A 27978-nucleotide genomic window follows, 5' to 3' on the forward strand; every position below is an offset into this window, starting at 1 on the left:
AATCAAGCCCGGCCGTTGCAGAATGCAGCAAAAACAACTTCCCAATCTGTGAGCATGCACCCATTTCAACTTCTAGACGCACTCCACAAACAAAAAAAGGTCGGTGTATCCAGACAGGGGGCTGAGCAGAATCCTATCACGCCCACTTGTATCAATCTGTCCGCATCCCAAGCTTCACAAAAGCAAACAATACGAGTGAGCATTTACTGTCAGACACCAGAAGAACAAAACCTACCAAGCTGGGAACATTACTGAAGCATCACAAATTACCTCCTGCTCCTAGCGACAGGTCATTGTCGAGGCCAAGCTCGCTGCCCCAACATGGCTGAGCGGGGCCATGGGGAAATGGCAGCAACAGCAGCTCGGCCATACTCAGCGCAACAACGCTGGCTGTGCTGGCTTTTCTGTGCTAACGAAACCTAGCAGGTCGTGAGGCAACAGCGGCAGCATCAGCTCCGGCCTACTGAGCGCAGCAACGCTAACTGGGCTGGCTCTTCTGTGTTAACGATGTTGGGATTAAAGCCCAAGTGGCCTCTTATGCGGATATGGCCGGCCGCCCGCCTAACTCACTTACCTCTAACTCTTTGTATATACTAACATATTCTTTGTGAATACTAAGGATTTGAGAGATAACCCTTCTAACAGATCTCTGCGTACTGTGTACTGTGTAAGCTCACTGTGTGTGTGTGTGAGAGAGAGAGAGTCGACCCACGCTCCGCTCTGCGACTTGCATGTCAAACGATTTTGCCATCTTTGACTTCAAAGCTGAAATTTCTTCCAAGTGTTTGCCAGCAATCAACATGTCATCCACATACAAAATAAGGATCAGCCAACTGCCATCCTTAGCCTTCTTTGTATATAGACAGTGATCGAACTCACTACGTTTGTAGCCTTGAGAAAGCATAAACTGGTATGCGCATTGAGAGAGACAGATCAAAGAAGTTGATTTGGTTATCTCAAACAGAGTATATTGACAAGGTTTTGCAACGTTTCAATATGGAGAAGGGAAAGGCATTGAGTGTTCCATTGCCACCATATGTGAAACTTAGCAAACAAGATTGTCCTGTGTCTGAGGAAGAAAAGGCTGAAATGGATAAGATTCCATATGCGTCTGCAGTGGGTAGTTTGATGTATGCAATGATTGCTACACGTCCGGATATTGCATTTGCAGTGGGAGTGGTTAGCAGATATATGTCAAATCCCGGCAAGAAACATTGGGAGGCAGTGAAAGGTATCATGAGATACTTAAAACATACAAAGAGTATGCGCATATGCTATGGTAGTCAGGATTTGAGTGTCAGAGGATACACTGACTCAGATTATGCAGGAGACTTGGATAAGAGGAGATCTACATCAGGCTATGTCTTTACATTGGCTGGAGGTGCCATATCATGGCGATCTCGATTACAAGATTGTGTTACGCAGTCTACTACAGAAGCTGAGTATGTTGCAGCAAATGAGGCATGCAAAGAAGCTATTTGGCTTGGTAGATTGGTTGCAGACTTGGGAATCAATGCAGATATGCCAGAGTTATATTGTGATAGTCAAAGTGCTATACAATTGGCAAAGAATCCAGTGTTCCATTCGAAGACTAAGCATATTGATGTGAAGTATCACTTCATTAGGGAAGTACTTGAAGACAAGCAGATACAACTGCTGAAGATCCACACCAAGGACAATCCTGCTGATCTACTCACAAAGGGACTTCCAGGAGAGGGCTTTGTGCATTGTCATGAGTTATTGGGCATTGGATAGATGGCAGCCATGTAAATCTTTGTACATTTATGTTCATAGATTTACAGTTACTTAAAGTGCCACATTGGACTTTAAGTGGGAGGTTGTTGGGATTAAAGCCCAAGTGGCCTCTTATGCGGATATGGCCGGCCGCCCGCCTAACTCACTTATCTCTAACTCTTTGTATATACTAACATATTCTTTGTGAATACTAAGGATTTGAGAGATAACCCTTCTAACAGATCTCTGCGTACTGTGTACTGTGTAAGCTCACTGTGTGTGTGTGTGTGTGAGAGAGAGGGTCGACCCACGCTCCGCTCTGCGACTTCAAACGAGACCGAGCAGGAGAAGAGGCCAAGCAGCCTAGCCTCGCGTAAACCATGCGGGTGCGAGGCAGGAGAGAAGCAGCAGGTCCCTCCCACTCAAGCCGGCAACGCCCTCTAGCAGCAGATGGCGAGCAGCAGGTCTCTCAAACGCAGGCCGGCAACGCTCTCCAGCAGCAGAAGGCGCTACTCTGTCCCGACACAAGGCAGTAGTGGCAACATTAACCCCCTAGCCCAAGCATACAGCAAGCGGTTGAAGGGGAGCAAAGGGGGGAGAGCAGAAAACCGAGCAGTGGAGAAGAGGAGCAAGGGGGGAGAGCGTGGCAGAGGACACACAGATCCGTAGTAGGGAACTCATGAGGAGCTACCCAAACCCTAACTCCTCTACGTCTAGCCTCCAACTCTGGCTCCGTGAAAAGATGACTTCGAACCCTAAAGATAGGACACTATGAAGATAAGGCTCAAAAACAAGCCACGTATTTGAAACCACACCCTCTCTTCTCGATCCTACAACCACCCACTTAGGATTCCAATTTCCACCTTCTTGCTGTATCCACGTATCCACCGTTCATCTAGCCTTATCATTATACATAGTCTTCAAAAACAATAATACCGCAACAACTAACTTTGAATTTTTAAAGTTTTTATGTTACTTTTCATTAGAAACAACTTACCATCATTATCAAGCCTTTAAGAAGACCATCATTAAAATTTTCCTCAACCAATAAGAATTTTTTTTGAATAGCAAAAGTACCTAAAATAGCATCCTCTATTTTTTTCCCTATTTTTCATCAGCAAAAAGGATACCCATCTCTATAGCCTTTGCCCTTTGGGCAGGCCAAAAAGTTTAAGATAAGATGAAAACTACGGGCCCAGCTCTCTTGTAACCGAAAACTATTTAGGTGCAAGTTGTTGGAATTTGGAAGTGGGAAGTGACCAAATCTGCTTCCCGCATCAGCTCTATCCATTATACACCTATCGCTCACTCGAGAAGCTCGTTTCCTCGTCATGGTTTTTCCTGCTGCATTCTTCAAGCTCGCTCATAGAAGTTTTGCTGCAGATGCTTCAAGAAGAGAGGCGAGTAGAACATGCGTGTAGCTGAAGGTACCTCCCCCCTTTCTGCTTTGAAGGTCCCGGCCATGGCTTTCTGCTCTGTTTGCCTCGATGCAGTGGTTGAAGGAGAAGGACGATCGACTGCAAGGCTTACTTGTGGCCATTCTTTTCACCTTGGTAAGCTGCCAAGACTCTTGCTGCTGAAGATGTATGTGACATTTTGGCTTCTTATCTTGGTTTGAGATGGCTGGAAGATTTTGCCCAATGTTATTCTTTTATGGGAATGTATATACGTAGTATTTCAATCGTCATCTTCTCGTGTGTTTTGATTAAACATAACCCCCCACCCCCACCCCCCCAACCCCCCCCCCCCCCCCCCCCCCCCCCCCCCCCCCGCCCCACCCCCCCCCCCCCCCCGCGCGCGGCGCACAACACACAGAGAGAGAGAGAGAGAGAGAGAGAGAGAGAGAGAGAGCTTCTCCACTGGCCTGTTGACCTTGTTTGCCCACCCAACCTGGTGGTCGATGCTGTCTCCACCCGTCCTGCTCCCATGAGACATCTCTTTTTCTGAGGTCTGGAGCCTTGGTACATGTAGAATCCCTCATAATTTACAATATGTCAATTATACTTGGTGACAAGTCAAAAATGATTGATGAGCAACGATGTTAAAGAGGGGGCTATGTCTCACTTTGATTTGTGTGAGTCAGTGATTCTTCATTGTGGTTATTTATACTTTGTAGCTTGGGCCTTGTCCATCTCATAATGAAGTGCATTGTGCCAAGTGGATTGCCAAAGTCAAGTTTTGGAGTTTTGATGTGATGGTATTCTAGACAAGTAGAAAGCTGGCCTTGTTGTTATGGTTGTGTACATAAAGAAGGTGAAGACTTTGATGCCCGCAGGTGAAATTTAATGCGTATTTTGCTGATTTTTGATTAACTTCAGCAATTTAGTGGGCGGAAATTGCTGATTTTAGATTAAAATTCAGCATGCAGTAAACATTCTTTGTACTCTTCCTCTGTGCGAAGCATCTATATATATATATATATATATATATAGAGAGAGAGAGAGAGAGTTACCTCTCTTTGTACAGAGGTGAGCTTCTGCTGCAGCGCCATAGGAGAGAGAAGAAGCCAGCGTTCGATTTTCCAACGAGGAGGGTCCAATGTGGGCAAATAGTAGCGTGCTTGGCACAAGCCCGCACACGTATCTAAGCGGGGGCAAATTTGACACATGCTATGCCTTCTCTCTCTACATGCGTCCTGCTCGGATGTTCTTTTTTCGCTGCCTCTTTTCAACGTTGGGCGTTTTTCTTTTTAACGCTACAAGATGGCTTGTCTTTTTAATTTATTAAAAGACTAGGTCCCTTTTAAGTGTGGACACCTTGATTTTTTTAAAGGGGGTGAATGTGAGGCCTGTGTTTTATTAAAAGTCACTTATAGAGAGTAAGTTTCCCTGCATAGAAACTCATTTTCCAGCCCTTTGCTTCTCTCTATTAATCCTTCCTCTCATCGGCTCGCACTCCCGCGCTCCCGTCACCACCTGCTCGTCTTCGAACGCTCACACTGACACGCAGAGCTCCTCAAAGTTCAACTTTTTGCGACCGAAAAGTGCAAAAAAGGCCGAGTTTCGCGTGAAACTTCCAGTTTTTCACGCACTTTGCCATGGATTCCTCCAGCTTGGATGTGCAGCATGAGGACGCACCAGATAATGTTTAAATTCCGTTCACGTATGCTCTATCAACATCTACACACCTGGATTACAAGTACCTTCCAGAGCTTTGACTAGGGTGTTACCGCTATGGAAAACGCGAACGTTCATACGAACATTCGCTTGGCCTCTCTCGAACGGGTCGTGCAAGGGCTTAGTTCCCGACTTACCGCTCTCGGCTTATCCGATGACCATGCGTATTTTCAAGGGTGAAACTCGTCTTCGACAATTGCGGACGCAGATTGCTGCTTTTGGGCGTTCACAGGGTGGTCCAACTGCCACGATTCCGTACAATACTACAAATTTCTCAAGGGAGGAGAAGGAATGTACGGATCCGCCGTAAATAATTGGTTGCACCAGTGGACCACGTATGTTGACCTCCACGGGGAGCATGATGAGTGGAGAATTCAGACGATTCCTCTCTATTTGCACAGCAAGGCGCTTACCTGGTGATGTGATATGACAGAGAAGCCTAGGACGTAGGCTGATTTCTGTGTGAAATTCAAGAGGGATTTCGCCAAAATGGATCCTTTGAAAGCTTACGTCAAATTGCAGAGTCTTTCGAGAAAAGCTCTTTCTTTTGGGAAGTACACAACTTTCAAAGAAGTTCTTACCTTCTGCAAGGTGGATTCTACGCACGTTGTGCACATGTACTTGTTGGGCTTACATGAAGATTATCATTGGGCCTTAATCAAGGACAAAGCCCCGACTGATGTCGAGGATGCAGTGGCAAAGGCTAGGACGTTCTATTTGATAAATGGAGCGAATTATGAGAAGAAAAGAACTTCAGACCATCATTCCGGTGAGGGCGCTTCGAGGAAGCGACCTTGATTCTAGCACTAGTCCAAATCACCGCCGAGATCTTCTCAGGAGAAGAAGAAAGCCAAAAATGCTTCGGTTGCTGATGCAGTGAAGAAGGGGACTTGCTTCGGATGTGGCCAGATGGGTCATCAAATCAAGGATTGCCCCAAGAAGAAGCCAAAGAAATCGCAAGATCGTCCTTCGGTTCAGATTCACGAGATCTCAGGTAACTCTGATGTCTTTCAAGTTGAAATCCATCATTTAGCGTAAGTTCATGCACTAATTGTACTTCTAGCACCAAAGTGTTTGATAAGCACGATCTTCTCCGTTTCCTCGGAAAGATCAATGGTCATGACGGGACCGTACTCCTTGATAATGGAAGCTTACACAATTTTGTGGATGCAAAATCGGTGCAAAAATTGAGCCTGCGGACACGGGACAGTGACCATGAGTATCGCGTGAAGATGGCTCATGGCGAGGATACGGATTTATGGAATCGGATGGTTCCAGATTTGTCGCTCGAGCTATCTGATTACAAAGAGAACGTGGATTTCCACATCATATGCTTGGATAGAGCAGATGTTATTTTAGGAATTCCATGGTTTTATGATAAACAAGACTCATTGTATATAGACTATGTACATCACTCTCTTGTTTTTGTTAAGCAGGACATGCCTCATGTATTTGTTTCACTTTGTAATCAGATTTCTGTAAATAATGGTTTTGCACTACCAGTTCTTATTGCTTTGGAAATGTATAAAGATATAAAGTTTTCTGATATTGACTTTTATCAATGTGTACCATCTGGTTGGTTTGATTCATTAGTGCTTGGTACTTTTGTCACTGAATTTTGTAAAAATGTTTCATGTTCTTTTGTTGAACTTGAGGATTCCGACGAGTCCAACCTTACCCGAGAAATCATGACTGATTTCAAGGATGTTTTTTCTGATGATCTGCCTCTTGGCTTGTCGCCTTCAAGAGGGGTAGATCATGACATTGAGTTGGTGGCTGGTAGTCAGCCCTTCTCAAAGCAACCCTATCGGTTTAGTAAAACCGAGGAGGACGAGATTCAACGAAGCTGAAAGATTATCTTGACAGGAGTTTTGTTCGCCCAAGTAAATCTTCGTGGGGAGCGCCAATGTTACTTTCTCGAAAAAAGGATAACACTATGTGATTTTGCGTGGATTACAAAGGGTTGAATAAGCTCACTGTTAAGAACAAAAGTATCCGCTCCCGCGTATGGACAATATGATAGATCGGCTCCATGGAGCGCTGTATTTTACGAAGATAGACCTGCAATCAGGCTATCACCAGGTACGGATCAAACTGGAAGACGTTTCTAAGACAGGTTTCCATACGCGTTATGGTCACTATGAGTTTTTGTTCTTGCCTTTTGGTTTGACCAATGCTCTAGCTACCTTTCAGCAGATAATGAATGATTTGCTGAGACTGTTTCTAGGCAACTTCGTTGTTGTATTTCTCGATGACACGTTGATCTATAGCCGAAGTTTGTCTGAGCACTTAGCGCATATACGCGCTGTTCTCGAAGTACTGAGAACTAAGAAGCTTTATGCCAAGGCTTTTAAGTGTGAATTCTTTAGGAAAGAGCTTTTATACTTGGGTCACATCATTTACTCGCGATGGAATTCGCGTTGACCCTGAAAAGTTGGATAAAGTGCGAAATTGGCCGATTCTGAAGAATGTACGCCAAGTAAAGTCCTTTTTAGGCTTTACAAGATTCTTTCGCAAATTTATCAAGGATTACTCTAAAGTTGCTACTCCGCTTACGTAACTTTTAAAAGGAGGGGTGAAAGGGCCGAAGACTTCAGGACCTCACCGTAAAGGTAACCCCCCTATTGTCTGGAATGAGGGTCTCGACGAGAGCTTTTGGACACTAAAGCACTTGGTGACTACCGCGCCAATATTGCACATTGTGGACCCTAGCAAACCGTTTGTGGTTGAGATGGATGCTAGTGATTATGCCATTGGTGCGGCGTTATACCAGGATGGACGTCCTGTTGCGTTTGAAAGTAAGAAACTTTCTGATGCTGAGATGCGTTATCCAACGAGAAGGAGCTTTAGGCCGTAGTCCACGCCTTGAGGAAATGGAGACACTACTTATATGGCTCTACGTTTGTAGCATGGACAGATCATCACTCTTTGCGCTGTCTGTGATCAGGGTGATCTTAGAGACCGGAAGGCTAGATGGGTTGAGCTTATGCAAGAGTTTGACTTTGAGGACCGTTATAGAAAAGGATCTAGCAATCGAGCTGCTGATGCACTCGGGGGGGATTCTTGAGGTTAATGCCTTGTCTATGGTTGAAATCTCGACGGACTTCTATCTCTCTCTTCGAGGGCTATGTCGTTCCAATAGCCATTTTTGCAAGATATGGAACGAGGTCGAAGCGGGGCATGACTCGCGTACAGGCTTGGGTGATCCGGAGACCCAAGTGAGTCGTGCTGGAGAGACGAGACAGCGACAATATTCCTTCCTTTAAAGGTGGACTATTGTTTAGAATTGGTAAAGTCTGCGTGCCGGAAATCAATGAGGTTTGACAAAAGGATTTTGTGCGAATGCCACGATGTTCCTAGTGCTAGGCACCCAGGTATTCAAAGAACTTTAGCTTTGGTCAAGCGATATTTCTATTGGCCAAGAATGCGCTCTTACATAGAGAGCTATGTGAAGAGATGCGCTCAGTGTTAGGTCAATAAGGCAGAGCGCCTTAGGAAAGCTGGCCTGCTACATCCATTGGAAATCCCAGATGCCAAGTGACAGAGTATTTCCATGGACTTCATCGTTGGTTTGCTAAATACTAGTCGGGGCAACTTACAAAGATGACGAAATTTATACCGATGACGTCGACAGTGAAAGGCCATTCTGTATGGTCTACCAGAGGATATCGTCAGTGATCTAGATACTAAGTTCATTGGCCGATTTTGGTGAGATGTGTTTACTCATCTTCAGACGAAGTTGAGTATGTCATCTGCTAACCATCCTGAGTCCATTGGACAAACTGAGAGGATGAATCATACATTAGAGGACATGTTGAGAGCCTATGTCTCTCACAGGCAGTCTGATTGGGAAAGGTATCTTCCACAATTAGAGTTTGCCTATAATAGTAGCAAGCATCTACTACTGGATTTAGCCACTTCATGCTGATGTATGGATTTGAGCCTAAATCCCTAATTGCTATCGGCTTAGAGAGAAAGTCAAGGAACGCCAAGCTCGTGATTTCCTGTATGACATGCAAGAAATGAATTGGCTAAGGATGTATAAGAACGGCTCGAGATCGAGTCACTACTTATGCTAATCAAAAGAGATCTTCCAGGACTCTAGATATGGGACAATGAGTCTATCTGAAGATGCCCAAGGATTCCAACACTATGCGAACGGGAAAGCATTATAAGATTTCAGCTAGATATTGTGGTCCATTCTTGATCACAAGAAGATTGGCCAAGTTGCTTATAAACTGGCTCTTCCTTTGGATGTTAGTGTACATCTAGTGTTTCATGTTAGCCGCCTTAAAGTAAAATTGGGCAAAGCCAACGTTGTTGTGCCTATTGAGGAAAATGTATGGCAAGATATGCAAACTAATTATATTCCTAGAGAACCAGAGGCAATTTTAGATCATCGTACCTGTCATTCGCGCCAAAAGGCTTATGATGAGTACTTAATTAAATGGAAGGGTCAATCTGAAAGGTTTGCTACTTGGGAACCAGTTAGAGCTTTGAAAGCTCAGTAGCAGAGGAGATCGACATGGCACACGTGGCGGTGGCCACAGTGGCCTCGACGTCAGATTTCTAGTCAAATGACAGGTGTCACCACTAGCTTCAGCCAGAGAGAGGCTTGTGAGTGGCAGAGAGAGGCAATGACTGCTCTCTATAATTAATTTGGACCCTTGTGTTGGAGTTCAAGTTATTGGTGTTTGGACCCATAGGTCGGAGTTCAATGCACATGCATCTAGCAAGGAACCAATCAAACGTCTAAAACACTATGGATGGGCGCGCCAATTTATTGTTGTTGGTCAAATTATGGACGGGATGTGTTCCAACAGGTCATTATCTTGGAGTTTTATATCTTGGACATGATGTGTTCACAGTTAACGAATAAGGATTATTGGACGTAGTGTGGTCTACAGTTCAAAGTTTTTACAAAGGCAATCGATGCTCAAGATGGCATTACTTTCAGGTACAAAGTTGAGGAGAGCAACACCGATGTGTATCCAGTATCCCGGCCGGTGCTGGGGTGTCCATGGTAGCTTCTACATCGACTTGATCTCACTATTGATGTCCACTATGAGTTGCACAGAGAGTGTTAAAGTTTTGGCATCTCAAGTGAACTGCCCAATGTGATCTCATTATTTAGTTTGGCTTTTAGGTATTTATTTTACTTTATTGGCAAAGTCTTGGGTAGGGCAATTTACGGGGATTGCTATATAAGCAATCCCTTGCCTCCATTGTATACACATTTCAGTTATTCATTGCCAAGGTTGATTGGTTCAAGAGATTCTCTCTCTCTCTCTCTCTCTCTCTCTCTCTCTCTCTCTCTCCCCCTTGGTCTCTACGCTTCCGCATCGTCGACTTTGACAAGAATTTGAACTGTAGAGTGACACTACATCCAAGAATCCCCATTGGGGAAATGCAATCACATCACGCTCAAGATTCGTCAAGACAATGGACTTTGGAACACACCTTGTCCATAATCTCTCCAACACAATGAATTGTTGTAGCATATCCATAGTGTTTTGTATATGTCACTTTTCCACCATCTCGTACTCCTCAAGCAACTTTGTTAGTAACAAGGGAGCTAATTGAATACTAGTCAATCCAATGTCGCGGAGAGTTGATCATGGATGAGCTTTGCCTTCATACTGATTGCATGGAAGTTCGGGCTTCAAACTTGATGGAAAATAAGTGACCAAGAAGCGTGACCGCTCGCATCGTAGAGTCTATATTGCGGGAAGATTTCTTGTGTGAACGCTCGAACAATTGCAGAAACTTGTCAATCTGAAGTCAAGTCCACCCATTGTTGCCAGGGCGCAAATTGTCAAAGGTGCAACGGAAAAGGGTGAATCGGGTGATGATCTCATCTGCACTCACAAGCCAACCTCCTCTCGGGACCAGGCAGCCAATGGATCTTGGATCTATTGCCTCCTTGTAGATGGCCTCCGATCGCGTACTGCCCATCCAACGGGCACAAGTAGCAACCTGCTCATAGGAATCTGCAACTAGGGGTCCAACATGGAGGGAATAGCCACCGGTGCTAGAAGGGGGGAGACAGATTGCAAGCAAAAAACCCTAGGGAGAGAGAGATCGTTGGTTATAGCAAAATGCTAGAGAGAGAGCGAGAGGCCGCACATAGAAATGCTAGAGAGAGAACTCTAGAGAGAGAAAACTCTAAAGAGAGTGCCGAAAACGCTGGAAGCTTATGCCAAATGTAGAAGGGGTGGGGGGTGTGCATATATAGGGCAATAGGGAAATTGCCTTGCCTAGCATAGAAACCCTACGATGCTAATAAACGGCCAAAATGCTAATAAAGGTGTAAACTCATTGAAACTGACGTGCAACACACATTTAGTAGCACAAATAGAGAACGCTAGACTCTGGGTACCCCTAGGAATAGGGTCCCCGCCTCATGGCAGCCTATCGGGTGGGCAACACCATGGAGTGCATCAGCGAGAAAAGGTACGTCTATCTCAGATACGGCTGGACAAAGCCACAAAACAGCCTTCGCTCCTCAATTTGCTCCCAGGACATACCGGAGCCAGCACCACACAAGAATCTGAACTGATAACACCCCCTCTCATCTCCCGGATGGGAAACAATTCCAAGGGAGTTGGCATAAGACGATAATGTCGCCTATGGAAAAGGTTTGGTGAAGATATCAACAGGGTTATCTGACATAGAATATACTCTAGTCGAATAGAGCCATCCTTGGTCTTCTCACTAACAAAATGGTACTATATCTCTATATGCTCAGTCTGGGCATGAAACACTAGGTTCTTGTCACAAACTGTTGATGTGTCAAGCCATTAAAGAACGAAGCCAACCTACAGATCCTGGTCGAGAGGCCTAAACCCCAAGTGAAGAAGCAGAAGCAGCAGAAGAAGTTTTGTCCCGAAATGATGATGTGACATTACCAGATGGATCAAAGACCATATTTATAAGGTGTTCCCAACTTATGGGGTTTTGTCCGTCGATAAGGCCTAGGGGACATAAGTAAAAAAAAAATGAAAGAGAAGGCCCAAGCTGGCAAGAAACGATGAAAGATCCGAAGATAGAAAAAATAAGAAAGCCAAGAAAAGAAAATCCCACCAAAGATCTCGGAAATATTTAGATAGCTTGGAGGAGACTTCATCCTCTTCTGAGAGTTTGGACTCTGATGAACCAATGTTTTATTCTAAGAGGAAGCATTTGTACAGAGCCAACCAATATGACTTTCTCGAGGACAAGAGCAAGAAGACCAAAGATTTCAAGGAGGGTGGACAAGCACTTAAGTTTGATATTTTTTCAGGCTTTCGAGATAAGCACAAGGCCCTCGCTTTTATTCAACAGTTTGACATAGCTTATTCTGGAGGGCACTATTCAGAGCACTCCAAGGTTCGGAGGGCAGCATCTTCTTTGAAAGGAAATGCACAGACATGGTGGTCCGTCCACTCTCTTGCTACGAGTGGAAGCACCGACAAAGTGGCTGAAGTTCAAGCGACTTTTCACTTCCTCTTGGCTCACTCCGGAGTACGAACGTGATGTGATAACCACTTGGAATCACTTTCGGATGATCAAGGAAGATATTTTGGATACTTATTGTCATAGATTTTGGGATACCTTCTTACCGGCCTCTTATTTTAGAAAGATCACTTTTAAAGAACACAACAAGCGATTTTGTTGTGGTCTACCCAAAGAGATACGAGATTACTGCTTACTGTAGAAGTCCGAGTCCATACAACAACTGATGGGACATGCTAAGCAAGGGTTTGCTATGCATTCGGGTACTCTTATGCATCCAACTGATCAACCTTTGACAGTCAGGACCAGACATAATTTGAATAATGGCAACAGAAGAAAAGAGAAGTTTCAGAAAAAGAAAGATACATGCATTTGGGTACTCTTATGCATCCAACTGATCAACCTTTGACAGCCAGGACCAGACATAATTTGAATAATGGCAACAGAAGAAAAGAGAAGTTTCAGATACATGTCCCTAACTAACAGAGGAACAGAAATCCGAGTACTTAAAAAACAGGGAAGTGCTTTGAATGTGGGAAACAAGGACATATTTAAGCATGTTGTTTTAAAAAGGCACCCATAGGACAATTAGACGATAGGCCAGAGCAGCCGAAGAACGTGGAAGGAAAAAAAAGTGAAAGTAGGATTGGTACCAGATTGTATGGGGACCGACCCGGATCAGATGGATGAAAGCACTGAACTTTGCCGCGCATGGGTCAAAGTGCGAGACCAAGAAGCCTTGATCTTCTTTGACAGAGGAGCCAAGGGCAACTTTATTTCATCCGAATTGGCAGCTTGACTTGGAATCACGCCCAAGGAAATGGGGTCACAGGCGGATGTTGTTCTTGCAGCACTGGACGGGATGTTGCCATTACGCCTGTCATTGGCAAACTGCGTTTGCATTGTCAGGGGTATTTAGGTCACGAGAACTTTTACATCATGCCTTTATAAGGGTGTGACATCCTCCTAGGAATCCCTTGGTTTCACAAGAACAGCGCCGTGGTTGATTATAGGGCCAGGAAAGCGACTTTGAAGAATTAGAAGGGGCGAGAAATTGTACTTGATGTAAAGCTAAAGGGCGAGTCCGTCCCACTTCTATCGGTTTCGGCTATTTCCAAATTAATGAATTCCAGTCTTTTTGTTTACTCGATCTTCTTGAAGAAATTGAAAGATGAACAAAGTTCAAACATGTCTGATTCAGAAAAGGAATGGCAAGAATTTCTACACGCACAGGCTAACTGTTTCTTTGAAGACCTACCAGGCGATTACCTTCTTCTCGTCTTGGGATCACACGATTGATTTGATTCCCGACAGTATTCCACCGAACCGGCCACCTTATCGAGTTAGCCGAGCCCAAAATCAAGAAATAATAAACTAGGTAAAAGAACTTCTAGAAAAGAGTCTCATCCAACCTAGCACTTCACCTTTTTGTTCACGAGTGTTGCTAGTCTTAATTAAAGATGGATCTTGGAGAATGTGCATTGACTATAGAGCTCTCAAAAAAATCACCATAAAAAATAGATTCCCTATCCGAAGGATTGTTGATATACTCGACAGACTTTGGGGATCCTCTTGTTTTAGTAGAATTGATTTGAAGAGTGGATATCATCAGATCCAAATGGTTCTTGGAGACATCTATAAGACAACTTTCAGGACGAGTTTTGGTTTGTACGAATATTTGGTGATGCCATTTGGCCTTACGAATGCTCCAGCATTCAACCGTATGATGGGTAGGATTTTTAGAGAGTATCGATCGTTTGTGGGCACTTTCTTTGACGACATCATCGTCTTCTTCAAGAATGAGATAGAACTCAGACACCACCTGTTGCTGGTTTTCTAGGCACTGCAGAAGCATAAGTTGGTTATAAATGCGAAAAAGAGCGAGTTTTTCTTGCCTAAGATACATTTCTTGGGACACATTGTAGAAGGGGTAAGGATGGACCCGCCCAAAATCGAGACTATTCATGATTGGCCTGATTTAAGGAATGTTCATGAAGCTCGAAGTTTTCTTGGCTTGTGCTCATATTATAGGCGATTTATTCGGAAATTTGCAGAGATAGTTTCTCCTTTGCATATGCTGACTCAGAAAGGAGTTCCTTTACTTGGACAGAGATTGCAGCCTTTCAAACACTCAAGAAAAAGTTGACAACAGGACCCGTTTTGGCCCTGCTGGACTTGCAAAAGCCATTTGAAGTTTACTGTGATGCTTGTGATCGCAGTTTGGGAGCAGTCTTGATGCAAGAAGGCCATGTCATTGCTTATGAGAGCAGGATGGTTTCACAGAGTTACGAGAAAGAGCTCTTGGCAGTTATCTATGCTCTTACACAGTGGCGACACTTTCTACTTGGAGCTGATTTTACTGTCTTTACAGACCATCAGGGTTTACGCTACTTCTTGTCATAGAGGCAGCTTTCGTAAAAGCAAATGAGGTGGGCTAACATCCTGTCATAGGTCCATTTCCGGATAGTCCATGTTCAGGGACAAAAGAATTTAGTGGTAGATGCGTTGTCTAGAAAGCCCTTGGTTCTGGCTATCTCGGTGATACATCATCGAGCTTCGAGGATATGGTAGGTGCGTACGCCATAGATCTTGATTTTGCAGATATCTTTCACCGGATACAGATTGGAGAGACAATTGCAAGCTATTCTATAAGGGATGGCTATTTAATGCGGAAAACGATGTGTGCTACACAACCTTTGAGTGTAAAGGTTTTGACAGAGTGCCATTGTTCACCTTTTTTGGGCCACCGCGGCATAGATACTACCTTGAAGGCTATTGAGCGTTACTTTTTCTGGCCGAGGCTCAAAAAGGATGTGCACGAGTTTGTTTGCAGCTGTTTGGTATGCCAAAAGGTCAAGTTTGACAGGCACAAGGCACCGGGACTTCTACAACCTTTACCCATACCCTCCCGTCCCTAGGAAAGCATTGCCATAGATTTTATTTTTGATCTTCCCAAGACTCAAAGTGGGCATGATGGCATTTGGACAGTCATCGACAAATTCAGTATTCAGGCCCACCTTCATTCTAGTAAAGAAGACAATTAAGCCTAAGTATTTGGCGAGTTTGTTGGTGAGGCTGTTCATTTCACAGATTTTTCGGTTACATGGCATGCTCGAATCCATAGTTTCGGACAAAGACCCCCGATTCACGAGTTTTTTTTGGAGGGCAATTTGGGAGAACATTGGTACATGGTTGTAATTCTCGTCCTCATTCCCCCCACAGATAGACGAGCAGTCTAAAATAGCAAATTCATGGTTTTGGTTTTATTAAAGTCTTACATATTGGATCAGAAGACTCAATGGGAAAAGTACTTGCTCTTGGGTGGAATTTTCATACAACAACATGGTTAATTTCTCGACGAGGAAGGCGCCATTTGAAGTAATCGAAGGTGCTAAGAAGGTTCCACTATTTCTAAGCATAGAAGATAAGATTTTTGAAGCGGATCAGTATACGAGAGATTTGGACACTGCTTTTGCCAAGATTCGCGAGGCTCTTGAGAAGTCTCAAGCACGACATAAAACATCGACACGACTTGCAGTTGAAGGAAGATGATTGGGTGCATTGAATGCGAAGTGGATGGAGGAGGAGGACCTAGCAGATACTCCTCAGATATTGGAACTTTACGTTGAGGCTTTCGGTCTAGCTTGGAATATTCCGAGAGATCTCGCAAATCAGCTGGGTTGAATCTGGTGCAGATGGGATTGCACAAGAGGGGAGTCACTCCGCTCGGTTGTCACAGATTACCCACATAGAATAAAGTCACTGATTTTCCTTTGGATTTCAGGGATACTGGTGTTCCGATAGTATTCTGCTATATGACTTTATGAATGAAGTACTTTGAAATGGGAATTTTCGAAAATGACTCTAATTTATGTGTGCTCTCTCATGTGATTGTGTTTGAGTCAGGTTTGAAAGACGAAATGATTGCAGCATTTCGGTCTTGAGATTCTGTGGACATGACAGCAATAGACATCAGTGAGATTCGATGTGGATCTAGATGTGATTGCTAAACACGTTGCAGAGAGATCATGGTCCCAGATCTCGGTGGATTTTATGTGCTTTGATTTGAATGTGATGTGGATGTTCAGTGACTGTCGTCTTTGTGCAAGTGATGAATTTGTGTCGTCTAATGCATCGGTACTTAGAGTCAGTGTCTACTGAACTGGTTTATGGCTTATGTCTGATTTTGCAAGCGTAATCGAGGGCGATTACAATTCTTTCAAGAGGGGGATATGTCACAAAATGATGACATGGCATTACCTCTTTGATCAAAGACTATTTGTATAAGTTGTTCCCAACTTATGGGGTTCCGTTCGATGAGGCCCAGGGGACACATAAGTAAATTAAAAAAGAAAGAGAAGGCCCAAAATAGCGTGGACTATTGACGTGGAAAAAATCCCGTAAAACGTGTTGGCGTGGCAGGTTGTACGGACGCCCGCTTTTTGTGCCACAAATCACTCTGGCTGGCCTGGAGCACAAGCTTTTGGGGCAGGATGCTTTTGAGACTTAAGGTTTTCATGTATTGCTTTTAGAAGGCCCAAAGCCTTTAAAGTTGTATTCAGAGGCCACACTCCATCAGTTTTTGCCAGAGAGCTCTGAGCAGAGAGGATCCTCGGACCTTGTACTTTGCTCAAGCATTAATATAAAAATAAATACCGAAAGGGGCACCAGACCTTGGGGCCAATACCTCTGGGCACGAAACTACGCCGGGCCGTATCGACTCTATTGAATTGTGATAAAGTTTGTGAAGTGTTTTTAAGTGATTCTCTCGTGTGTCGTGCCACATTACGGACTTGGGGTGTCCAAGTCTGTTACAAGTTTTACCAACTTGCAAAGTGTTGTCAAGTGGCCTATTTTTTAAAGAAGAGTTTTCACCAACTTATGGGACCCCGTCCGATGGTGCCCAAGTGACCTAAAGGCATTAAAATAAAGCATCCAAAGCGGAGAAATGATGACGTAGCAAACTGTACGGAATTCCCGGAATTCGCGCTCACATGATGATGTGGCAAGTCTAATCTTGGTGCAAGTTTGAGGATAGAAAGCGAGTCGTCTTTTTGAGCTCGACTGATGTCCAGATTGCTTTTCATGTTTGAATTTGTTGGAGAACTTGTTTGGTGATCTTGTTTGGAATTTGTTTGAAAAGGATGGTATCTGTTTTGAACCTGTCTTGGTGCTGATTTGAAATATTTGACTATAATTTTAATTCTGGCTTCAATACTTGGTGATTTACTCCTCGGTGGAGTAGTGAGAAATGTTGTTTTGGTATTGTCTCAACCTCGGAACGACGTAAACGGGATGTCTGAAAACCTTGGAACGACGTAGACGGGATGTCTGGGGAGTGTTTCATTGTATGCTTGAAAACCTCGGAACGATGTAGATGAATGTTTGAGGAGCGTTTTGTTCTCTGCTTAAAAACCTTAGAACGACACAGTTGGGATGTCTGGGGAGCATTTCATTGTATGCTTGAACCTCCAAGTGACGCAGACTGCGGTCTGGGGAGCGTTTGGTTGTATTAGTCTTTTGAACTCATGGCCCGAACCTTTTTAGGTTATTTGCGGGGGTGGGGGGGTGTGACGAGGTAGTCATTGAGTAGCTTCATATCGCAGACCATTTGTCTCGGGGGAGTGCTCAGCGGCGCTGTTCGTTGTGTCTTGTAACATGCATATGTGAGCATTTGTGCTGCATTGTGATGTGCCAACCACTGAATACTCCTTATTGGATGAGATTTTTCTGGGAAGCCAACGACCCAGAATATCAAGAGCTTTGATCTGGAATGAGACTCCTTATTGGATGAGATTTTTGGGAAGCCAACGACACAGGATATCAAGAGCTCCCGTTTGGAATGAGAAAACTTATTGTCCCTCAGATTGACCCTCATAACGACCATCGAAAACTTTTGAGCTAACTTGAGTTGTTTTGCATATATACGGTAACCGCGGACGATTACTTTCTTTCAAGAAGGGGGGATGTCACAAATTGCTGACGTGTCAAGCCACTAAAGAATGAAGCCAACCTCTAGATCCCGGTCGAGAGGCCTAAACCTTAAGTGAAGAAGGAGCTGCAGCAGAAGAAGTTTTACCAACTTGCAAAGTCTTGCTGAGTGGCCTACTTTTTAAAGAAGAGTTCCCACCAACTTACGAGACCCCATCCGGGGCCCAAGTGACCTAAAGGCATTAAAATAAAGCACCCAGAGCGGCAAATTGATGATGTGGCAATCTGTACGAAATTCGCAAAATTTGTGTTCACATGATGACGAGGCATTGAACGGATTTCCGCAATTTGCACTGACATGATGACGTTGTGAGAGTGTGCTTGTGCGAGAGAGAGAGAGAGAGAGAGAGAGAGAGAGAGAGAGAGAGAGAGAGAGAGAACACAAACGCAAGATGTGAAAAGAGGGGGCGATTAGTCCCCCCCTGACTACCAGAGCAAGAGACCCAATACACAGAGCGATGGGAGTTATACCTTGTTGAAGCAATATAAAGATTGAAAGGGGTGCCAGGGTTTGGGGCCAATGCTCTCTTGGGATGAAACTCCGCCACTTCTGTCTTGTGTATCGTGCATCTCTTTCAGTTCAATTGTTATTTGAAGTGCTTAAAGTTGTTCAATCTGTTCTTTTCCGTTGACACGTGGTGCCCTTCCCGTTACAATGGTATCAGAGCTCAAGTACCGGTCCTATCAAAGAGCAAACAGAGCAAGATGGCGCTTTCAAAATTTGCAAAAATTTTATTCAAAGGATCTTCGTGCCCTTGCCACGGACTTACTATCCCCTCCCACCCTTAGTCCATCACGCATCGGGCGCGCTTCCGTCTTCATTGCTCTGTCTTAAGGGACATAAGCCATAAAGAATCCAAGACCACTTGCAAGAGAAGGATCAAAGATTTTTTTTGAGCGACCCGTTTCTCAGAGGCAGTGCCATGAAGTAGTGGATGTTTATAGCTACCAAGTCGCACACTCCAAGGACTTGGTGAGCTTTCAAGAAAATTTTTGACTGAAGTTACATGCCTTCAGACATCTTCCTTTGGGTGTGCAGCTTCTGGCAGAGTGGGGTATCGTGAAATACTTGCCATGAAACCCTAGCTTATTACAACTTGAAATTTATCGGCATCTCTCAGCAGGTGTCTCTTCTCAAAGTGATAACCTTGGAGGCCGAGTGTGATTGCTATATCTTGGGGCTACCATCACCGCTACGGGAACACTGTCTGTCCAAGCCAGTATCGACCATTCAAGAGCTTATAGACCGTGCTGTAGTCGGCTCTAACCTTATGGAAGAAATCTAACCCTAATTTTAGTGTAGGTTTTAGGACGGAAGCGGAGTCAACTTTCGAGCTCGACTAACATTGAGAATGCTTTTTAGATTGATTAAGACACCTTTTAAATTTTGTTTGAGAATCTGTTTGAGAAATTGTTTGGTGATTCTGTTTGAAATTCGTTTGAAATGGATGGTATTTGTTTTAAACCTATCTTGTTGCCGATTTGAAATGCTTAAATACTGGTTTCAATGATTGGTGATTTACTCTCGGGCGGAGTGGTGAGAAATGCTATTTTGGTATTGTCTGAACCTTCGAACAACGTAGACAGGATGTCTGGGGAGTGTTTTGTTGGACGCTTGAAAACCTCCAAACGACGCAGACGAGATGTTTGGGGCGTGTTTCGTTGTACGCTAGAAAACCTTCGAATGACGCAGATGGAATGTCTAGGGAGCAATTGGTTGTATGCTTGAAACCTCCAAGCAACGCAGGCTGTGGTCTGGGGAGCGTTTGGTTGTATTAATCCTTTGAGCTCATGCCAAACCTTTTTAGGTTATTTGCGGGGGGAGTGACGAGGTATCGTTGAGTAGCTTCATAACGTAGACTGTCTGTCGTGGGGCAGTGCTTAGCAGCGTTGTTCATTGTGTATTGTAACATGCATATGTGCATTTGTGTTGCGTTGTGATGTGGCAACCTCTTTCTCATTGGGTGAGATTGCCTGGGTATGTAATTTTAATGCATCGAGACACCGGTTGAAAAATAGCGCGGTCTGGGTGTGATGGCTAATTTTGCTACGTAAGAATATCAAGACCTCCAATATGGAATGAGACACCTGTTACAGATCAGTGTGGTTTGGGTGTGATATTGATTGTCCCTCAGAATGTCCCCTTGGAAATTTTTGAGCTAGCTTGAGTTATTTTGCAAATATATTGTAATCGCGGACAATTACTCTCTCAAGAAGGGGGATGTCACGTGCACATCTAACCCCCTATGTGTACGTGGACAAGCTTCTTCATGACATGGGTTCAGTTCAGTTAGCTTGAAGTGTTCTGGCACTTTTGTGAGTTCTGTTCACAGACCGTGTATGTCCAGACACTTAGAGTAGATGCATATCCTCTGGTTGCACACAAGATGATCATCAGATTATCATCAGAACCCATCAGGAGCATTTTTACAGTGCATAGACCTATTTTCCGTATTTTAGGCATTTTTCACTCATTATTAATAAGTGATTTAGTTGGGAAACTGGGTAGGGCAATTTAGCCAAGCCACTATATAAGAAAACCTAGCGCTAGCACTTTTTGACAGAAGAGGCAGCAGGGACCAGGCGTCCGACAGTGCACCTTCTCAACAAGACTCCCTGGCAGGCAACCTAGCATTTTCAGCCACAAGGACCAGCCAGCGTTTTTCATCCAACGCAGATCAGCCCCAACATTTTTCAGCATTGCAGATCAGCCTGGCGACAACAGAACCCATAGCGTTTTTGCAGCAGGACAATAGATCAGCCTAGCGTTTTGCACATTCTCCGCAACAGATTCAGCCCTAGCTTCAGCGTTTTCAGTTTTCAGCCTATAGACATCGAAGAACAGCCCCCAAACCTCGCAAATCTCACCTTCCCGCAGCAGATCCTCGCCGCAAGGTCAAATCAGCAAGCATTTGCAGATTCATCCGCTATTCGCAGATTTCAGCATCTGCGTTTTCAGCGCATCATCGTCCCGTCGTCGTCACCAACACAGAGTCAAAATTCAGCAGATACAAGATTTGCAGATTTCAGCCCTTAGCGTTTTCAAATTTCAGCCCGCGTCGCCGTCCCCTTCGTCGTCAACATTGTCGGCAAGTCCATTGCATTGTAGAGATTTGTAGACCGCTCTCGCCATAGAGAGTGGGGCCTTCAGAGGAGGGTTTGACAACTTTTCTGGTGTCGTATTCTTCTCTCTCTATCTCTCAGTATCAACACCTTCATTCACAGTGTTTATCCACTTTGTTTGTGATCATTTGCACTCTCTCACTAAAGGAACGGAAGGCTCTCCCTTCCGTAAGTAAAAGGAACCCTTGAGCACAGTTCGGAGCACTCATCTTGAGCAAAGTTCAACATTCACATCCGTTGCACCTTACAAGGGGATGTCACAAATTGCTGATGTGTCAAGCCAGTGAAGATTTGAGCCGACTTACAGATCCTGATCGAGTGGCTTAAACAATAGTAGACCGCTCTCGCCATAGAGAGTGGGGCCTTCGGAGGAGGGTTTGACAACTTTTCTGTCGTATTCTTCTCTCTCTATCTCTCAGTCTCAGCACCTTCATTCACTGTGTTCACCACTTTGTTTGTGTTCATTGCACTCTCTCACTGAAGGAACGGAAGGCTCTCCCTTCCGTAAGTAAAAGGACCCCTTGAGCACAGTTCGGAGCACTCATCTTGAGCAAAGTTCAACATTGACTTCCGCTGCACCTTACATCCACTCCTAGAAGGCATTGGCCCCAAACTATGGCGCCTCTTTCGGTATTTCTTTATATTGCTTCCACAAAGTACAAGCTCTAGGAACTCTGCTGTGCTTTTCCACGCGGTAGAATGCCCACAGAAAGGGCTCACACATCATATTTGAAGGCCCTTGTCCTTTCCAAAAGCATCTCACATGAAAAGCGTTAGTTCTTAAAGCATCCGGTCCAAAAGCAAGCACCTTGCTTTATTCGGCCAATGATTTGTAAGTTGGTTGGGTTAGGAATTTTAATCATAACCCCTTTCGTCTTTTAGGCCCCTTGGCCATCTTCAGTAAGTTGGTCTTTTTTTTTTCTTCTTCTTCTTCTGCTAGGGTTTAGGCCCCTCGGCTGCTAGGGTTGGGCTCGGGGAGAGTCCTAACCCCCTTGGTCTTAAGTAGTTGACACATCAGTAGTTTGTGACGTTGTTGCCGCATAGTGTAATGTCTCTGTCAATATTTGGGTGAGCTCCTCTAGTGGCTGTCCCGGCTCCTCTGTGCACAATCATTTGTAAATCCCATCTTTGTAAACACCATCATCAGTCTTTGGAGTGAAGATGTAGTGAGGAGGTGCAAATACTCGTGCCACGTGAGCTGTACTGAACCGAAAAGAGATAGTTGGTGTGAGTGCATGGTCTTGGGAACATTTAGCCAGTCCCATGTCTTTGACACCTAGCTCTCTCAACATTTGGTTTGCATTGTCATAGAATACTGTTTGGGAGTGGCCTGTCCTGACATTAAAATCCCCCAGAAGGGTGATATCCCCTTCCCTGGAGAATTCCCATATTTCATCATCTAAACCGAGAAAGGGGACTGCCCTCTAGAAGTCGCATAGACCGAAGTGCTGGGCGCAAACTAGCATGTCGCAGTATATAGGTATCTGGCTGTCTCTGCCCTCAATCTCACCCACATGTATCTAGCTTGCTCGTCTCTGCAAACAATGCGTAAGAGTGGCTACAGGTCTTCCTGAACAAAACTGCTACTCCCCCCGGACCAGAGAGAGAGAGAGAGTTATGATATGATATATTAACGTCTTCAAAAGGCCAAAATGACCTATGAGACCAGCTGATACAAAGTGGTGAAACTAGTACAATGTCTGAATACAAAAGTACAAAGGTACTGAATGCAAAAAATAAAAATGAGAAGTGAGTAGTGACAGTGAAAATGAAGTGTAGAGTAAGTTCTCAATGACACTCCGGATGTTGTGCTAGGATGTCCCTGATCCTCTGCTGAAGTCTCCGTCGATGGAGTGTGCTCCTGTGTCTCGGTCGTGGTCGCCTCGATCTCCCAAGCTCAATTGCCTTGTCAATGAGGGTGCCTCTGGTATGCACGCGGGCACAACTCTGCGCTGGTGGCTGCTCTCCTGGCTTTCCCGATCCAAAGAAATCTGTGATCGGTCTCTGTGACTGTCGTGTCCCATGTTTCCTCAACAGACTATCCCTATGCCGCTGTAGCTCAAGTAGATATAAGCCAAGGCATCTCTGATCCTCATACTTCATGAATCTATCTAGGGGTCCAAAGCCCTCCCTGAATAAGCAATGGAAGCGCCCTCGTATCTCATAATACACAGTGCAGTGGCATATGTAATGTAACTTTGTCTCTACCGCATAATTTACATATCCTGCTCTCCGGTGGTATCCCTCTGAATCTGCCCGTCTCAATCTCCAAATAGTGCGAGGATGTGCGGATCTGACCTATAGCGCATCGCAAACTATGAGACAGATGAGTGTCCATGTAGCTCGGACGAATCACAAACCCATCTCCCGAGAGTTGGAGAAAATGCTCCTTGTAGAAAGCCATCTTCGTGCCCAACTCCTGCACTGGCTCTACCCATGTCCTCCTGGTGTCCAACTGTATAAGATCCTGACGAATAAGTCTAGTGATCTCCGTCCGTGTGACTGGTAGTGAAGGTGCATCCAGGGAATACTGAAAAGGAGGCAGTCTATCTAGGCTGAAACCATGCCTCTGAAACCAAGAGGTCATGTGCGCATACCAACATGATGTGTCTCCCTGCGTCGCTAACTGTCTAGAAGACTCGAGAGCCAATCTAGCGTATCTGCCTCCACGTGTATCCCATAGGCTGTGCAAAAAGGACACTGATCTGGTAATAGCCTCAATCTCTATAGGAGGGGCTGCTAGCTCCGCTCGAATAATCGCATGTGGTACGGAGGACTTGGCTCTAATCATCCGAGAGATCATAGATACCAAGGGCATCTCCATGTTCCTCCACCTGTCATGATCCACAGATGGTCCCCACACCTGTACCCCATAAAGTAGAGCTGAAGTAACCAAAGTATCAAAAAGCCATAGCTTTGTTCGTGGTTCCTGAAACTGAACCTGCGAACACATCCTCTCTAGCCCTCCCAGTGCTGCATATGCTCTAGACAGTCTAGTCTCTGCTGCTCTCCTCAAAGCAAACCTCGGTCCCGAGAATACCACCCCAAGATATGTATATGCATCTGTGTATTCCACAGTGTCCTAACCATAGACGAGTGTAGGTGCCGATCTCCTGACCCACTGCGGAGTAGTGTTAAACACCATAACCTTGGTTTTACCAAGGTTCACAGACAATCTACTATCCTCCGCAAAGCTGTGTAATGCATCCAACTGTCTCTGCATGCCCTCTGGTGACTTTGATATCAACACAATATCATCAGCATATAGTAACAAAGGGATCCATGTCCCTGCTAGCTGAGCACCTCTGTCGCCTTCTCTGTCAATGTAGTCAGAAACCTCATCTACATACATACCAAATAGTGTAGGGGACAGAGGACACCCCTGCTTCACACCAATAGTGGAATGCACAATGTCAGAAATCCCCTCAGGAGTGCGTACGTGGCCAATCACTGAGCCGTATAAAGCCATGATCCCCCAAATGATCTCTGTGGGCACTCTCAACTCTTGTAACCTGCGCATCAATCTGGCTCTCGGTACTGTGTCGAATGCTTTGCGGAAATCCACAAAGCAACAATATATCCGTCTCCCATGTGCCCTACCCTCCTCAATAATGGCTCTGAGTGTAAGAATATGGTCCAAGGTGGAGAAACCCCTCCTGAATCCAGCCTGTCCTGCTGCTCGTATGCCCTCATTTTCTGCCCATTTACTCAGTTGCTGCTCCAGGATGGACGCATACAACCGTGCTAATGTGTGCCCTACCATAATAGTACGGTAATTCCCTGGTACCTTGGGATCTCCTACTTTAAAGAGAGGTACAATAGTAGATAAACTCCAAGACCTGGGCAGTCCCTCACACATGACCCGGTTAAACAACCGCGCAAGAACCTCTGACAATAAATCTCTAGCATGTATCAAGTGCTCTGCAACCAAACCATCATGATCATATGCTCTCCTAGTCTTCATCCTGTCAATGGCCTTCTTCACCATCTCAGTGGTAAAGAAGGTACTGGTGTCTGGGCATGGCTCTGGGGAGAGAGAGAGAGAGAGAGAGAGAGAGAGAGAGAGAGAAGAGAGAGAGGGATAAGCTTCCAAATGGAGGGACTGTGCATGCCCTCGTGCCGACATGCACGCCATCTGAGTACGCCATTGCTGCCCTTATGCCCTCAGTCTTTGCCACTGCTGTCTTCTGCAACAACAGTATCCTGCAGCGTTTGGAATCGACAACCCTTCATGCAGGTCCTGTGCAAGTGTTAGAAGAGATGTAAGCATCCAGATGTAAGCTTGCCCAGTGCATACCATCTGAGTCGTTGCTGCCCTGACGCCCCCAGTCTTTGCCACTGCTGTCTTCTGCGACGGTGTTCTGCTGCATTTGGCATCAACAATCCTTCAGACAGGTCCTATGCAAGTGCAGTTGAGCTCTTCACTCGTCGGTGCTGCCTCTCTCGGCGGGCTAGAATAGGGATAGATACTCCTTACTGCACTTATATGTATGTGTATCAGTGTATCATAAAACTTAATTGCTTTCATGGATAGTTTCATCACAATTGTCAGACCTGTTGTAGACTATCTTTTTGTGCTCTTAGATTGCATCGGATCAGCTTTCAATGCCAAGGGAAGAATGCAATGCCCAAATTGTAGAGGTGTGGAAGAAGGGCGATGGCTTTATGCGAATGCTTGTTGCCTCAATGAAGAGGACTCCTTGTTCGAACAGGAGACAGAGGTGTACAGAACTGCGGGTGTATCGGTAGGAGGAGCTTTACCTTCTAATTTTTGAACTCCGTGTTGTGCAAGGTGATAATTTTTTATTGACAAAGAGAGTGTCTCCTGGAAATTTTATGCGGCATCTGTTGAATGCTTACTTTCATTACTTATATATGTATTAAACTGTTTTTCAGCAGCTCAACCACTCACCATGGTGCCCTCATCAGGGTTTGTATGAACACATCTCACTGACATTTGAGTGAGTATTGAAAGCAATGAAAGTCTTACAGAGGGGTTTCAAAGGCTAAATAACTTGACTATTACCTGTCTTTTTGGTTGTACAGAGAATTGATGAACCTTGGACATGGCTGTAAGTTGGTCTTGCAGATACCGCTATTTTTTCAGCAAGAATGCTGTTTCATAGCGAAGGTGTCTCTGCTTCACTTCTTTTGCACATTGCTTGCAGATGCCGATTCACTTCGAAGTTCTTTACATAGGCGGAGGATTTGTCCTTATCTTGTTGGTGTGCACAGCATACCTATACATTCAAGTCACACAGAAAATTCCTCGTCTTTTGGAAGATATAATTCCGACGGCTCCTCAAGCCACAATGTTCCATCGGGAGCACATCATGTGCATCAATCAAGGTTGGCAATGTCGTCACACAATGGATCATGGGTACCTTATGCAAGGTCTTATCGGACTGATAATCAAAATGCACCCGACTTTAACCCAAATCACAGTCGTCAGACAATTGGTTTGTTATTGGAAAGTTCTCAGTCCACTTATGCTCGGTATGAAACCTCAAACTAAAGCACTACAAGTAAACACACACGAAGGTTGCCTGCATTGACCATGGTGAATTGATTGAATCCTTCACATAAAGAAGTATAGCATAGCCTTAAAAAAACTTGATTGAGCACATTCAAGGGGTAAAGTTGTAAGCTCACCTGCCTGGGGTTTCGGTTTTATCTAGGATTATCTGTTTGATGCACAATTTTTTGATTCTATCTCTAGGTTCGGTGAAGAAGCAGATGCTCGTGGCCAGCAGTCCAGTCATCGAGTGCACAATCAGGTCGATCAAATGATAAGTAGGCACTCCCATCCCCGTACCGTGAATGGAGTTTGGAATGCGTATGCCAACAGCAGGAGAGCGAGGCATAGTGAGGTCATAACAGGAACACGACATTTACACAACTATTATGCACAAACGCCCCAAATGACTGAGTCTACTATGAATGGTTATCCCTCTTGGGTGGGCCCCTATTCTTCACACCATCCAAGCATGGTGCCATATGCGGATGGCGCGCATTGGGCATCTGTTGGTTCACACATCGCATATGGAATGCCAGCTTATTGGTGGGCATGGCCTCCAGTAACAAATCCAAGCAGCAGAGCTGGGAGAACAATTTGGTAGTGCTGTAAGAACTACATTCTGATTTGAAGGTTCTTTCGAGGTTAAGAATTTTCCTGTATAGCTTTTTTCTTAAACACTTGCATGGTGGCATGTGTTGAGCTTCTTTCGTGATAACCTATCAAGGGTAATCATGAACAATGTACAATTAATACTAAATGCTTGCAAGAGCTTTTCTTTCATGCAACCTTTTTTGTGATTACCTATTTTTGATAGTTATGAGTGTGTAATTTGTACTAAACGATTTGCATACACACACTGAAATTTCCATCTGTGCATGACGAGTCTCAAAGAGTTTCGAAAACAATAAATGCTGTTCCAGAGTTATTAGGGCATATGGCTGTGAGTATCTTTTGAACCTTATCAGCTTAACATGATTGATGGACTATTGTCACTATTCATCT

General features: G+C 44.7%; 1 protein-coding gene across 7 annotated transcripts; it reads left to right on the plus strand.

The window, feature by feature from the left end:
• The first annotated feature begins 2952 nt into the window (after positions 1-2952).
• LOC147446294 (uncharacterized) lies at positions 2953-27756 on the plus strand. 7 transcript variants are annotated; one of them, XM_086525553.1, is made up of 8 exons: positions 2953-3134; positions 3228-3287; positions 26043-26099; positions 26171-26203; positions 26355-26419; positions 26505-26530; positions 26627-26954; positions 27178-27756. In XM_086525553.1, the coding sequence occupies exons 1-8, from the start codon at positions 3066-3068 to the stop codon at positions 27575-27577; spliced, it is 1038 nt and encodes a 345-aa protein (XP_086381679.1). In that variant the 5' UTR covers positions 2953-3065; the 3' UTR covers positions 27578-27756. The 7 variants fall into 7 exon arrangements, with proteins under 7 accessions (XP_086381679.1, XP_086381677.1, XP_086381673.1 ...); XM_086525551.1 differs by having other exon boundaries at positions 2980-3287; positions 26022-26203; positions 26358-26419; XM_086525550.1 differs by having other exon boundaries at positions 2981-3287; positions 26022-26203.
• Positions 27757-27978: the final 222 nt, after the last annotated feature.

This window comes from Adiantum capillus-veneris, chromosome 12 (genome assembly GCF_014529385.1).
Source record: "Adiantum capillus-veneris isolate H3 chromosome 12, ASM1452938v2, whole genome shotgun sequence".
Taxonomy (NCBI): domain Eukaryota; kingdom Viridiplantae; phylum Streptophyta; class Polypodiopsida; order Polypodiales; family Pteridaceae; genus Adiantum; species Adiantum capillus-veneris.